At 44.0% G+C, this 14979-nt stretch overlaps 2 protein-coding genes across 2 annotated transcripts; one reads left to right on the top strand and one right to left on the bottom strand.

The window, feature by feature from the left end:
* Positions 1-950: 950 nt before the first annotated feature.
* drd1b (dopamine receptor D1b) lies at positions 951-2452 on the bottom strand. The gene has a single exon (XM_085935856.1). The coding sequence runs from the start codon at positions 2450-2452 to the stop codon at positions 1073-1075; it is 1380 nt and encodes a 459-aa protein (XP_085791982.1). The 3' UTR covers positions 951-1072.
* A 3178-nt stretch (positions 2453-5630) lies between these two features.
* rad50 (RAD50 homolog, double strand break repair protein) lies at positions 5631-14970 on the top strand. The gene is made up of 28 exons (XM_085936384.1): positions 5631-5731; positions 6227-6364; positions 6446-6529; positions 6619-6770; positions 6948-7133; positions 7213-7417; positions 7501-7629; positions 7768-7933; positions 8017-8075; positions 8148-8282; positions 8371-8577; positions 8656-8838; positions 8916-9073; positions 9374-9549; positions 9630-9867; positions 10190-10379; positions 10454-10580; positions 10721-10914; positions 11007-11117; positions 11191-11283; positions 11408-11521; positions 11791-11918; positions 12001-12102; positions 12205-12327; positions 13621-13706; positions 13883-14025; positions 14111-14244; positions 14508-14970. Exons 2-28 carry the CDS (start codon positions 6236-6238, stop codon positions 14692-14694), a joined length of 3939 nt encoding a protein of 1312 aa, XP_085792510.1. The 5' UTR covers positions 5631-5731; positions 6227-6235; the 3' UTR covers positions 14695-14970.
* Positions 14971-14979: the final 9 nt, after the last annotated feature.

The following is a 14979-nucleotide window of genomic DNA, read 5'->3' as shown; positions in this document are numbered from 1 at the left end:
AGATACTTAGAAATCCCAACCCAAAATGGGGTACACACATGCCGATAATCTCTAATGAACGACACCGAGTTGGGCTGAGCTAGCAACTCGGTGTTTGTCACCTTAAAGGAAACAAAAGCTAAAGCCAATCAAGATACAACCTGAACAAACACATATGATGTGCCTCCCAAGTCACTCACCACAATAAAACTACAAAGTAGACACAGATAAGCTAACAGTTAGCCTAGCTTCTTCTGCAACAGCAGTCTGGGTGCCACAGAAGTGAAAATCGATATGTGTGTACCCCGTTTTGGACAACTTCTGGTTGCAGTGGATATGGATTGAATCCCCTGAAACTCCACCCACAGATTTATGATGGCCTATAAACTCCACAAGATGACTTCGTGAATGCCAAAACATGCGGGGGTTCACTGTGTACGGCTTTTGAGATACCATAAGTATCAAACTCAAAGCCCGGGGGCCAGATACGACCCACCACATCGGGAAGATAAATTTTGCATCGACTTTGTGTCATTACTAAACTTACAAATTGCCTATCGAAGACGTTGACAGTCATAATTGCCCTCCAAGGGAAACTACAATGCGGCCCGTGACAAAAATGAGTTTGACATCCCTGCAGTTTGGACCAAGTTGAAGTAAAAAAATAACAGGTTGTTCTCCCGTCTCCTCCATTTTGAATTCCGACTTTGGTTCCTTGGCAATCGAGTCAAAAACGCACGTCCAACCCGAATCTTTTGGCTCGCCAAAGACAACTGCCATGTTTATACTGCAATTAAAAACATAATCAGATATCAACTGCATTAGACAAGACATTTCGCTAAGGTTTTCTACATCTTCTGCGCTACAATACTGTTAAAAGTCAATCCGTACTGTACAGGATGCATACAAAAGTACGCGATCGCACATCAGAATTTTGCAGTGTGTTTAGCCAGAATAAAGTGCCTGTAACTTGGAAACATTCGGATGTGTTTTCTCCCTTGTGGATAGTTGTCAACGAGCCGGAGGTCCTGCGAGTGATGGATGTAACAACACTCACTATGTCGCCGTCAGGCAAGATGTCCGTTGCGAGCGTTCAGCGGGACATGGCGTTGTGCTGTCCGTTCTGCGTTATGGGGTTGATCTTTTCCAGAGTGATCTCCGTGTCGCTGTCTAAATTCCCCGAGATGGCCGGGCATAGTTTGTCCAAGGCGTTGTTGTCAACACCTACCTCCATCTCGTCCAGCTTGTGTAAGTCCTCCTCCTGGCACAAGATGCTGTGGGGCATCACGCAGCCCGCCGAGTGGTTGCCTTCCTTTGGGATGTGGCTTTTGGGATGATACTGGCAAGCGGGGTTGGGAAGGGTCGCTCCGGCGTTGTTGTTGATGCTGAGGATCTCGATGGTGTTGCTCCCAGGGCAGAGGCGGTGGCAGCCCAGCAGAATGGAGAAGGCCTTGCGGAAGTCGGCGTTGAAGGCGTAGATGATGGGGTTGAGCGAGGAGTTGGCCCAGCCGAACCACACAAACACGTCGAAGGTGGTCGGGCTGATGCAGTGGAAGTCGTTGGCGTCGTCCGGCAGGTTGGCTTCGCAGAAGGGAACCATGCAGTTGAGGATGAAGAAGGGCAACCAGCAACACACAAACACCCCCATGATGACCGAGAGCGTCTTTAACACTTTGGTTTCTCGCTTGAACGACATTTTGAACGAACTCTCGCTCTCGATGTTGGACGTGTTGCCCATGCTGCTGTGACGGTTTTTGGCGCTCTCTGCTGCCCTCTCCAGGGCGGATATCCTCCGGATCTGTTTTTGGGCGATGCGGTAGATGCGAGTGTACGTGACGATCATGATGGCCACGGGGATGTAGAAACTGATGAGAGACGAGGAGATGGCGTAAGAGCGGTTAAGGCTGGAATCACAGTTGTCGGGCGGTAGTTCGCCCGGGTAGGTTCCGTTAAGCTCTACGTAGCTGGTAGTCTGAGCTTTGTGCCAGTTCAGCTGCACGGGGATGAAAGAGATGAGAACGGATAGCGTCCACGCCACGCTGATCATCAGACACGCCACCCTGGGGGTCATTTTGCGTTCGTAGCGGAACGGACTGGAGATGGCCCAGTAGCGGTCCACGCTGATCACGCAAAGATTCAAGATGGAGGCGGTCGAGCACATGATGTCAAACGCCACCCATACGTTGCAGAAGGGGCCAAAAGGCCAGAAGCCCACGATCTCCGTCGCCGCCTTCCAAGGCATCACCAGGATGGCCACCAGGAGGTCGGAGATGGCTAGGGAGATGACGAAGAAGTTGGTGACCTTGGAGCGCAGGTGGCGGAACTTGGTGACGGCCACGCACACCAGCGTGTTGCCCAGCAGCGTGGTGAAGATGAGGAGGGAGAGGAAGCAGCCCGTCAAAACCCGTTTGGACGAGTCACGCTCGGGCAGAGGCTGTCTGCCGTCTCGAACCATCGAGAAATTTTGATCCATCGTTGAAGCCAGGCCGTATGCGGGGCGGGTGGGATTTTAGGGATCGGGGTAAGGGGGGGCATGAGCCGTCACCCCATCACATCCCCCGGCCCGCCGCAGCTGCGCCGCTCCACAGACGGATCTCAGGACTGAAAGGTCGGCCCTCCCTTTGCCGCTTCCCCAGTCGCCTGGGTCACCCGTAGGTACCTGGTCAGAACCGCCATGCTGCTTTTCGGTGGTCAGGATCTTGCCAACTATCAGGGCATCAGCGCTCGCCGCACGTTCGCCGCATATTATCCGCTTCAATTAGCGGGGTGCTCGTAACACGGTGCATTCAAAAGAGCACAGAAAAGCCTGGCGTTACCGTCGACCTTCTGGGAAAGTTTCCCAAGCGTGCTTGTTGTCCAGCTCAGTTGAATGCTGGCTGTCAGGTCCGGTCATTAGCTTTTTATAGTCCCTCGTCAATAAAGGCTATCGACGGATTTCGCACTGCGTTTATCTGATTTGTTTAATGGTACTCCAGGCGTTTCCACTTTAATATATCGGCCACCTGGATCGAAACCCCACCGCTGCTCTCGGTTATATTTGTTCAACGTCTTTCATTGCAGGTTGGCAAAAGGATGCCCGTGTTTCCACCAGGTTGGGAAAAAAAGTTATCGAAGAATAAAAGCAATAGGTTGACAGAATAATTCTCAAAGTGTCAGGATCACATAATCCCCCCATCAAGATCACTTTCCAATAGAACAGCTTTGCCTTTTAGATTTTTCTTCTTGTGCAATCCGTGGGTGGTTGGAAAATCCATTTAAAAAATAAAGTCCATCAAATGAAATTGTTTCAAACACTCCCGACGTCCTGACACGCATTCTTCAGCGCACAGAGTGCGTCTCGCACCCACGCGTGCGCACTTCTCCGTGGGAGTCACTCCTCGCGACGCTCCTCTTTATTCCTCCTTACAATTTTTTTCTTTGAGGTGCAGGGGGTATTTTGGAGGAGGTGATCCTCTCTTGCCGTCTTGACCCACGCGTGGACTAATCTAACTGCGGAGGCTCGCTTAGAGGTGCGCTCATCTCTCTCTTTGCTCGCTGCCGCACAATTTCGACCATCCGAGGGGGCGAGGAGCGAGGGAGTAGGGGGTGAGAAAACGGAGTGGGGAGGGCGTTAAGAAAAAAAAACACACACACACACACAAATACACCACATACTACAGGGCTGATCCACTTTTAAGTTTACACATATGAAACTTGCGTGAGAAAAAGTGAATGGCTTAAAGATATAAATGATAAATACAGGTAATTCCCCCCCCCCCCATGCCCTTTTAAAATAGACTGCATAACAAGTGGCTATTCCATTGCTAAATATGTCATAAAATGAATGGGGATGCTGCAAAAGAAGGCACCTGGGTGGCCTGACATGAACTTATAAAAATACGTGGCTCAATAGCGCCATCGAGTGTAGAAAAGCAATAATATGGTTGAGGTCAAAGCTTGAATTATAGGAGACATTTGGGATCATTTGAACCTTTTCCAAAACACCCCAAACTAACTAGAAACTAGTATAGTATAGTATAGTATAGTATAGTATAGTATAGTATAGTATAGTATAGTATAGTATAGTATAGTATAGTATAGTATGGCAAATACATAATGATTTTTGTACCAATTAAGTGTAATTGGGTCAGCTATGACTGCTCATCGGAAATGAACGATCAGCAATGCTTACCTTGCACAAAACTGCCAACCAACATTACAACACTCAACATTAAAAAAAAATTCATTGTATTTCACCTTTAATATTGTGTGTGCATGTGTGCATTATTTGATCAATGTTTAGATTATTTTAAAAACCCAAAGTCTGCCTTTCCAGGCCTTTGCATGTGAGCTTCTATGACGTGTCATGACGAGGCACGTGTTGTGAGAAGTGCGTGTGTGTGTGTGTGTATGGGAGAGCGAGAGAACAAGAGAGAGAGAGAAAGAGAGAGAGAGAGAGAGAGAGAGAGAGAGAGAGAGAGAGAGAGAGAGAGAGAGAGCGTAATGCATGTCGACAAGCCAAGTGTAAGAGGCCTGGCAGACACAACGCCCACATTTCCCCACAGCTCCCAGCCAGCCAGGCTATGCGTGCAGCTGCCCAAGTTTAAACCAAGACCACGTTAGACACACACACACACACAAACACAAACGCACAAGCCGGCTCACGCACTCACACACACACAAGTAAAGCAGCCATGCAGGCTAATTTATGTCTGCTCCAAAAAGCAAACAAAATAGAATAGGAGTAGAAAAGAATAGAGATGCAGATATAGGGTTTTTTTGGTGCTTCATTCCCTGCATGTTGACCTTTTTACAATGAATGTGACGTGACAATTAACTTCTGGCAGTAATGAATACAATTTGTGTGTGAAATTGCATTTTCATTTCTATCTCTCATGTTTGCTTTCATTTAAGAAGATGATTAAAGGTGGCCTTTCATCATAGTGTGACGTCTGTGTGATTTGCAACAACCGATGCTATATTTTTTTTAAGAATTGCTGCATTTCTTTTTTTCATTCTGTCTTCCATTGAGTGTAATATAAATATAAATATAAACCAACAAACAAAAAAGACAAAAGATAGTCAAACGAGCAACCACTTACGTGTTTTTTTCTCAAGTCGGCTGTCTGGGTAGAACTTACTTGGTGTCCTCACCTCTGGTCATTTCATGTGCTGGCTCATTCAGAACACGAGGGGTCACAGAGGTGATGTCGCCAGGTTTTTATGGGGAGTGGTCAATCATGTGGTCAACAACAGGACCCTTGCATAAAAGAAAGTTCATGAGAAAAGATAACAGTGAAAAAGTCATATAATATTTAAACAAAAAAAACCTAAATGGAGGGTGGGGGGGGAGTGGTAAACAATTATTACAGTAGCCTAAAATCTCAGTTTATTACATAAAAATACTGCTTTCTTAAAATAATCTAGCACCATAAATTATTTTCAATTTTATTAATTCTTTGAAATGATCACTTTTCTGTGCTAGTATTGTTACAAGGGAACGCCCTGTTAGTGTTCGTTAATTAGTTAACACAATAAATACACACGTAAATGAAGATTGAATAAATATTCAGTTAGTTATATATAGGCTAGGTTAAAAGTAAATAAATAAAGAATTAATACGTACAAGATGAATAAATAAAATCGTAACGCTTGACGTTACACGTTTCGTACCAGGAAGTCGAACGTCTTGCGTGATGACGTCATCACCGGTGTAGCGCGAAACCTTGGAGTCAGAAGTGTGTAGCGTGAAGGCACGTTACAAAACAAGAAGGTGTGTTTTCGTGACACAATGCGTCTTTAGACAAGTTAATTACGAGCAATGGTCATTTTCATTATTTCGCGTCATGCTTTGACGTTTTTGTTATTGTTGCTTGTCTGTTTTGACGAGCGTAACCGTACATATGTTAATATTATTAGCTAGCTTACCGCGTATATTACTTTCGTGATAGGTCTAAAAGTAATTTGTGCGTTAATAGACAAACGTCTACACAGTTCGAATAAAGTATAGTAAATATCTGTTGTCTGTTGTTATTATTTACCTGTTTCTGTAACTATACCTGCATGGTCCGTTGTGATGTATTGAACCTACGTTCCTTTCCGGGGTCATGCATGACCCCAAAAGCCAGTAAAATTGAACAAAAGCAAATTCATACACTCCTCGCAAAAGTTAAGGTCTTCAGGTGAAATTTTAGGATGAACTCAAAATGCACATTAACCTTTACAGGTGAATTTCATTTTTGCTTCTTTTTTTTGTTGTCTCTTGCAGAAAGCAAACATGTCTAAAATTGACAAGATGAGCATCCTGGGGGTGCGAAGCTTTGGAATTGAAGACAAAGACAAACAAATAATCGAGTTCTTTACTCCCCTTACGGTTCTGGTTGGTTCCAACGGAGCAGGCAAAACGGTACAGACTTTCACAGACACTCAAGAGTACACATTGGAGCTAGAATTGATATTACAGTATATATATTTTTTGGGGTTTCAGACCATAATTGAATGCCTCAGGTATGCAACTTCAGGAGAACTTCCCCCAGGTTCTAAAGGAGTTGCTTTTGTCCATGATCCAAAGGTGAATTATTATTTTTAGATGTATTAGATGTTGTGCATTCCCTACTATGCTAAATTCTAATGTGAGCATTCATCAACATGTGATTCCAGGAGGCCCACGAAACAGACGTGCGGGCACAGATTCGACTTCTGTTCTCTGATGTCAACGGAGACAAAATTGCCATCCAACGTTCCATGTCCTGTACCCAGAAGACAAAGAATTACTCCTTTAAAAGCTTAGAGCAGATTATTACTCGGCTAAAGTAAGTCCTGACTTTTTTGAGTCATGTCAAGCCTGGCTCTTTATTTTGTAGTACCTTGAAGGTCAAGCGTAATTGGTTCTGAACCTATTCCGGTCTTCAATAAACCTAGCATGCATGACTTGGGAGCGTGGGAGAAAAAACAATCTATGCTCATATTCTCTACATGTATTCATCCAGGGATGGTGAAAAGGTGAGCTTGTCATCCAAGTGTGGCGAGTTAGACCGCGAGATGATTTCTGCACTTGGCGTCTCCAAGCCCGTGTTGAATAACGTTATATTCTGCCATCAAGAGGATTCCAACTGGCCACTTAGTGAGGGCAAGGCGCTCAAAGAAAAGTTTGATTCCATCTTTGCTGCAACCAAGTAAAGCCAACTCATTTGCACATTTCCCCCCCCTCTCACTGCCACTAGATGTTTTATTGACATTCTTCTCACCTTCAAGGTACATCAAAGCTCTGGACACGATGCGGCAGTTGCGTCTCAAGCAGAGCAACACCGTGAAAGAGTGCCAGGTGGAGTTGCACTTTTTGAAACAGAACAAGGAGAAGGCCCAACAGATTAGAGAGATTGTCGCCTACAAAGAAGATCAACTGATGGCCTCCAGGGACCGTGTCCAAATGCTGGAGAGCCAAATCGAGCCACTGGAAGTGCGTGCTGTTGCACCGTTTGAAATCAAAGTGATAACATGCTATATGAATAAGTAATTGTCATTTTTTCTTTCAATTGTCAGAATCAGTTGGCAGACATCGACTTGAAACTGGGCAAGGTGATGAAGCTGGACAATGATATTAAGGTATTGGACAGCAGGAAGAAACAGATGGAGGAAGACAACAAGGAGCTCGAGGAAACAATGGAAAAGGTGCGACACATAACCATGAAATGAACACTCATCTAAAACTTTACGACATACTGCTGCACAATTCATTGAAGTCTAATAAAAAAAATATTTCAAATACTCCAGAATAGCTTTGAGCCTGTAGTCCTTGTTTGCTTGCAGGTGTTCCAGGGTTCAACCGAGCAGCTGCAAGAGACTTACTTGAACCACCAGAGAACCGTAAGGGAGAAGGAAAGTAGGCTGAAAGACTGCCAGAAGCAGCTGGAGCAAGCCGACAGGGAGTGTCAGAGACTCAACAGACAAAAGTCCGAGCTCCTAGTGGAACAAGGTACGTAAGCACGAGACAGAAAGAAAACCCAAAACGGTTTGGTTTGTGAATAGAGTGGCGAAAATGTCTTCTGGTCTTCCCAGGACGTCTCCAAGTAGAGTCTGACTGCCACACACAAAACATCAAGAACCGTGACACTCAGGTGAGAGCAAATCCTAGCGCTCAAAATCAAACTACCTAGTTCTAGCGACTGACCTTGGTTTCACTGTCGCAGGTCCGCTTATTATCGTCCCAACTGGAGATGGAAGGCTACGACCGGCCGCCCTTCACGACTCTTCAGCTCGAGAGCTTCCATCGTCATGTCACTCAGAGACTGGAGCAGGAAAAAATGAAAGTTGCTCAGGTTATGGTAAGATAAAGTGAGACCACTCAAGCCAGTTAATTGATGGACGAATCACCCGAGAGTCACACATTTCACCTCTCGTTCCTTAAACCAGGCGGACCTGCAGGAAAAGGAGCAGCAGAAACAACAGTCAATTGATGATATCAGGGATAAGAAGACGGGTCTGGAAAGAATAATAGAACTGAAAAAAGACATGCAGCTAAAGAAGCAGCTTGAGCTCCAGAATGTCCACACTGAGCTGCAGAGGCTTGAAAGTTCGTCCGGGAGAATGCACGAGTTGGAAAGTGAGCTGGCCAAAGCGGTGAGTTTGTCGATTTTCCAAAGTTAGTCAAATTAAAAAAAAAAAGAAGTCAACCAAGCTCATTTGTTGTCTTTTCAGGAACATGAGCTGCAGAGCGCCCTCGAGACGTCCAACGTAGAGGGGCTGAAGGTCGAGGTTGTGGCGCTCCAGAGAGAAAAGGCAGAGCTCGACCGCACACAAAGGCAGCTGGACCAAGAGATGGCTGTGCTCAACACGCACACAACAGCACGCACTCAAATGGACATGTTGACTAAGGACAAGGTGACATTTGTCATCCTTCCTCATGCTTGTCTGCTGTTTCCCCTTGTAACATTGCATTTTTTCTTTTGCTTTTGTAGAAAGCCAAAGAGGAGCAGGTACGCAAGATCAAGTCACGTCATAGTGATGAACTGGTGGCACTGCTGGGACACTTTCCCAACAAAAGAGAACTGGAGGATTGGCTTTACGCTAAGTCAAAGGAAATAAACAGAACCAGGGACAAATTGGCCAAACTCAAGTGGGTTATCTAATTATTACATTATCGGAACCTTCAAAGTCAAGCACTGCAAGTCCTACAGTTTTCAAAATTCATACTGTAGAGGAAGCATTACCTGTTAATTGAGCTTTTAGAATGATTTCAAATCGTTTGAGTCAGAAACCAACTAATTCTATTGTACATGAAGACATTGTTTTAAAATTAGAAAACCTTGGAAGTCAATTAGCATTGCAGTTCCATTTTGGAGGTTCCATTGTGTTTATGTTTGGGCCTCGTTATTGAACCTTACTTTGTCATGACGAGCCTGTTATGATTTCACAGTAAGGACCTGGCATCTAGCGAGCAAAATAAGAGCCACATTGCTGCTGAGCTACGTAAAAAGGAGCAGCAGTTGACAAATGATGAAGAAAAGTTCTTCAACGTCTGCGGCAGTCAAGATCTGGAGCAGGACCTCAGCAAATTGCAAGAGGACCTGGAAAAAATTTCCAAACAAAGAGGTTGCCTTGTGCACCAACGGTCACATTGATGCAAATAAATTGAAAAAGTTATATTGTGTTTTTTTTTTCTTTCTTTCTAGCCATGCTTGCTGGAGCCACTGCCGTCTACACCCAGTTTATCAGCCAGCTGACCGAGGAGAGGGAGCCCTGCTGCCCCGTCTGCCAGCGAACGTTCCCGTCCGAGCCCGACTTACAAGAGGTCATCAGCGACATGCAGTCCAAATTGCGTCTGGTTCCAGACAAGCTGAAGAACACCGAGCAGGACCTGAAGAGGAAGGAAAGAAGGAGAGATGAGATGGTGACACTAAGACCAGTCAGGTATAACATGTCAACTCTAATATGTTTGGGGGCAATATTTGGCAAGTAAGCAAATTGGTTGAACTAAAAACGATGAACGGTTTAGTCCACTAGATGGCGTGGGATTATCATGGAACACCTATGAAAAAAGGTGCACAGTACCTTGGAAGCTCTAAAATAAAATACAATATGTGGTGTGAAGCTAGTTGTTGGAATTTCAAAAAATAATTACCATAAGAATCAATGGAGTGATTTGCTGTTCATCTACTGAGCAGTCAGTTCTTCCAATCATCCTCACTTTTCCTCCTATGTACTTTATGTTCATGTTTACCTGTTCCCGCAGGCAGTCCATTGTGCAGTTACAGGAGAACGAGTTGCCTGAGCTGCGAAATCGACTGCAGAGTGTGAACAGAGATATTGAGAGGCTGAAAAAAGATGTGGAGGAACAGGAGACTCTGCTTGGGGCTCTGATGTCTGAGGAGGAAACCGTCAAGGCCTGTCAGCAGGACATCGCTCTGATGGACAGATTCTTGGTACAATTCTCTCGTTTGCTTCTGGGAACACAAGAGACGTCATTGTGACAATTCAAAATTCTTGTTCTTTGTAGATGGATATAAAAGAGGTGGAGGTGAAAATAGCTCAGAACGCGGCTAAACTCCAGGGAGTAGACTTGACCAGAACCGTCCAGCAAGTCAGTCAGGAGAAGCAGGAGACTCAGCTCAAATTAGACACCAGTAAGATGATCTAAGCTCGCTCAATGTTTCCAAACATGAAATGAGCCAAGGCACACCACCAAACAAAACCAATCAGAAAAAAAGCCACTAAAGTATGAAAAAAAACGTGCTTCTTGACACCCCTCTCCCCCACCGCGTAGCATCCAGCAGGATGGATCTGAAACGCAAGCTGATCCAAGACCAGCAGGATCGGATTCAGATGCTGAAGAGTTGTGTGAACGAGACCAAAGCGGAGAAACTCCAACTGAGCAGCGACATGCAGAAGCAACAGCAGCTGGAGGAGCAGCGTGCTGATTTCTCCGCCGAGAATCAGGCCTTAACCAGGGACATCCGGGTACTTTCATTGCCGTGCCGAAATACTACTTTCTTCTGTTCAGGCTTAGCAGAAAACAAAGCAAGCAAATGCCGTGTTCTCGCCACAATCAGGAAGCCAAGGAGCAGCTGTCTCCGCTGATCTCCACGCTGAGTAAGATGCAACAGGAAAAAGAGGAGATGATGGGACGTAGAAGGCGGAAGCAGGAGGAAGGACAGGAAAAGGTGGACGGACGCATGATTACTCGCAAGTCTTTGTCCAATTACGTTTATCTACTTCACCATTTGTCAATGGCAGATCAACACCATCAAAGAGAAAATAAAGACCATCTCTGACGTGGAAGGACACATCCGCAAGTATATTGAAGAGGGCAAACATGAACACCAGGAGGTCAGTCATTCAATGTTACAACACTGACCCTTTCTTAAAAGCGGAGTGTTCAGTCTTGTCTAAGATATTCAAAGTCTTTGTATTAGCACTACAGATAAGCATTGGTTTGTTTCTGTCATTGCAGAGAAAAGAATTTCAACTTCAAGAAACCAACACGCTGCTCCATGCGGCTGAACGTCACAAAGAGAAGATCAGCAAAGAGAAAGAAAACATCCGTCAGGACATCGACACTCAAAATGTAAACTAGTCCAAGAGTGCAGTGTTTTCCAACATTTATCCATGGCACATATTTACCTATTTTGCTTTGGATATATAAATATCATACATCATCTTTTACCCAAAGAATGTGATAAAAAAAAAAGTGTTTTAATTTGATTGGAAGCACATTTAATTGTTCTGCCCATGCACAGATAGTCAATGTCATCTTTTTTGGGGGGAGGAAATGAAAATACACTGTGTTAGGGAGTCGTTCAATGGAAATTTAACGTGTATTTTCCCTCATGGCAGGTGCAGGAGCGCTGGTTACAGGACAACCTGACTCTAAGGAAGCGTGTTGAAGAGCTAAGAGACCTCGTGGTTAAGCGGGAGCTCTTTTGCAAAGAAATAGGCAACATGCAAGTGACACAGCTGCGCCAGTAAGAGCTTTGCCAAATAAATACCTTTCACTTGGTTTTATCCGGGGGGGTCTCACTTCGACTCTTTTACGTGCTCGTGCAGAGAACGACGTGAAACCGAACGCAAGGTGGAGGAGCTGAAGAATAACCGCAGCACTGCGTTCGGTCGCCAGAAAGGCTTCGAGGAGGAGTTGCTGCATCACAAGTGAGCTGCGCTATGCTACCGAGCTAGCCGTTTGTCGTCATCGCCTTTACTGGCGATCGCTCGCGTTTGCTGTGCAAAAAAAAACCGACGTATCGCTTTCAGAAAAGAGTTGCGAGAAGACCAGTACGGCAAAGCGGACGAGCGCTACAAAAACAAGATGATCACAATGCGTACGACCGAGCTGGTCATCAAAGACCTGGAACTCTACTACAAAGCCCTCGATCAGTAAGTGGGACACTTTGCTTGATCACCGAGCGTAGACACGGTTTCCAGTGCTGCATCCCGCCACACTTTCATTTGGTATCTTGTTTTTTGTTTTGTTTTTTAGTGTCATAAAGATAAAAAAAAAGAGAATATGTGAATAGTTTACAAAAAAATGCTTGTAATTGTTCTTCTGTCAATGTATAATAGCATTTGACAAAAACCTTTAACGATAAAACTCATCAATTATTTGGAGTTAGAAAAGAAATAATCTCACTTAGTACAAGCAGCTGATAAATCTGTAAAAACCCCTGAAGAAAGTGGATGACAAAAGGGTCACAGGGATTTTACGGGGCAGTGTGTCGCTGTCATAATGGCACAGTGTAAGTATTTCCGTCACGCCCGCATGGTTGAGTCAGCTGTTTCGTCAGCATTATCAATATCAAGAGCAAGGAGGCCTTGGCTGCCTTCCAGGGAACGAGGGGTGTGTGGCCCAGTTAAAAAATGGACTTGGCCTTTAACACCAAATGATGTCAAAAACATGTTTTACTACTTCATATCGAAGAGGAAAAAAAGATACATTGTTCGCAATACGCATTATTTTATTTATATCCATTCAAAAGTTTTAAAAAGAATTAGCTACTTGTTGTATATAATAAAAAAAAAAAAAAAAAAAAAACCTTATGAACCCTGTCTGCTCTGTAAGCAAATCAGACGGATTGCTAAGGACTTTTCCTTTTTTCGTCATGACTCGCCTCTTCAGTTGCCATGTATGGGCCTCGGAAGAAGGCAGATTTCCACTTGATAGTTTGACCACATCAGAGCCGCTCATCACTTGCTGGGTTGTTGGGCCAAACGTTTCGAGTAACACAGGAAGACCACATTCAGTCAGCTGCTTTTTTATCGCCTTTATCAACCTACTTGTTTACCGTATATCAAAATGACGCAATTGAAATAGCTTATGTTATGGAATAATATGACTGACAATCACATTCGGGGCATCCTACTCACAAGTGTTTATCAGCAATTTTGTAAGAGATGTCGTATATATATATATATATATATATATATATATATATATATATATATATATATATATGGATGTGTGTACATACATATATACATACACATACACACATATATATATATATATATATATATATATATATATATATATATATATGTGTGTGTATGTGTATGTATATATGTATGTACACACATCCATCCATCCATTTCTCATCCCTCATAACAAATACACGTCACTTTCAAGCTCATACAGCATGAAGTTGGAAAAAAAACGCATTTGCCTAATTTTAGAGCCATCATGAAGTTCCACAGCATGAAGATGGATGAAATCAACAAACTCATCAGAGACCTTTGGCGGAGCACCTACCGAGGACAAGGTATGTTCAATTCCACAGCAAAAGAGCATTATTTTTAAGCAGGATATTGTCGTAATTGTTTCATTCAGAACAACCGTTTTTCACACCACGGCATTTTAGAAATAAAATTAAACACAAGCCATTGGTGTGAAAGGTTCACTTTGGTCCATCCTCATCTCAATCAATTCTTTTCCCAGATATTGAGTATGTGGAAATTCGCTCGGACGTGGATGAGAACACGTCTGCCGAAGTGCGACGAAGAGTTTATAACTATCGAGTAGTCATGGTAAAAGGAGATACCAGTTTGGATATGAGGGGGCGCTCCAGTGCTGGCCAGAAGGTACCTACTTTATTTTTTTATTTTTTTTTAATAGCCTCGTGTATGTTGCGTATCATATCGTAAGTCTGATTCCGTGTGCTCGCAGGTGTTGGCGTCTCTCATTATCCGTCTTGCCTTGGCGGAGACCTTCTGTCTGAATTGCGGAATCCTTGCACTGGATGAGCCCACCACGAACCTGGACAGAGAAAACATCGAGTCGCTGGCACACGCCCTTATCGAGTCGGTGCACACGCACACACACACACACACACACCTTACAAATGATCCCATAATTACAAGGGGAAACCTTTTCAAAAAGGTGTCAGAGTGATTGAAAACAGAAGATCCCCACCTAAAAATATCCACCAATATAGAGTTTAAATGGTAGACATACCATCAAATGCTGTAACAGCAATATCAGCAAAGATAAAAAAATATCTATCGGCATTAGCGGCATCCACGTGCGACTTTTCAACTGGCATCCCTTTTCCTCCTCGACACAGAATCATCAAGAGCCGCTCCCGCCAGCGCAACTTCCAACTGCTGGTCATCACGCACGACGAGGACTTTGTGGAGCTGCTGGGCCGCTCTAGTTACATCGAACACTTCTACCGCATCCGCAAGAACCGAGAACAGAACTCTGAGATCATCAAGTGCAGTATCAGCTCTCTCTCTTCCTATTTACACTGAGCATACCAGCACACTTCTACAGTAACTAGTTTCGTCGTTACCATTTACAGTTCCACTTAAAGACCTATATAGAAACAAAGATTATTCGAGAAATCAAATTTCAACGTTTTTAGTCGGGTTTAATTTTGGCTTTTCTGAATTCACCAAAAACAGAGAAATGACTTAACTTTGCATCTTGAGTATTGGATCAAAGTGTTGTTGATTGATTGAATGGATTGTTAGCAGTACCAGTGAATTTTATACAAGGTTGAGTTTCATTCATTGCATTAAAAAAAGCCACTTCTT

Source organism: Syngnathus leptorhynchus, chromosome 17, assembly GCF_054491065.1.
Source record: "Syngnathus leptorhynchus isolate UIUO chromosome 17, UIUO_Slep, whole genome shotgun sequence".
Taxonomy (NCBI): domain Eukaryota; kingdom Metazoa; phylum Chordata; class Actinopteri; order Syngnathiformes; family Syngnathidae; genus Syngnathus; species Syngnathus leptorhynchus.
Note: the sequence above shows the minus strand (reverse complement) of the source record. Positions and strands in the feature narration are given on the sequence as shown.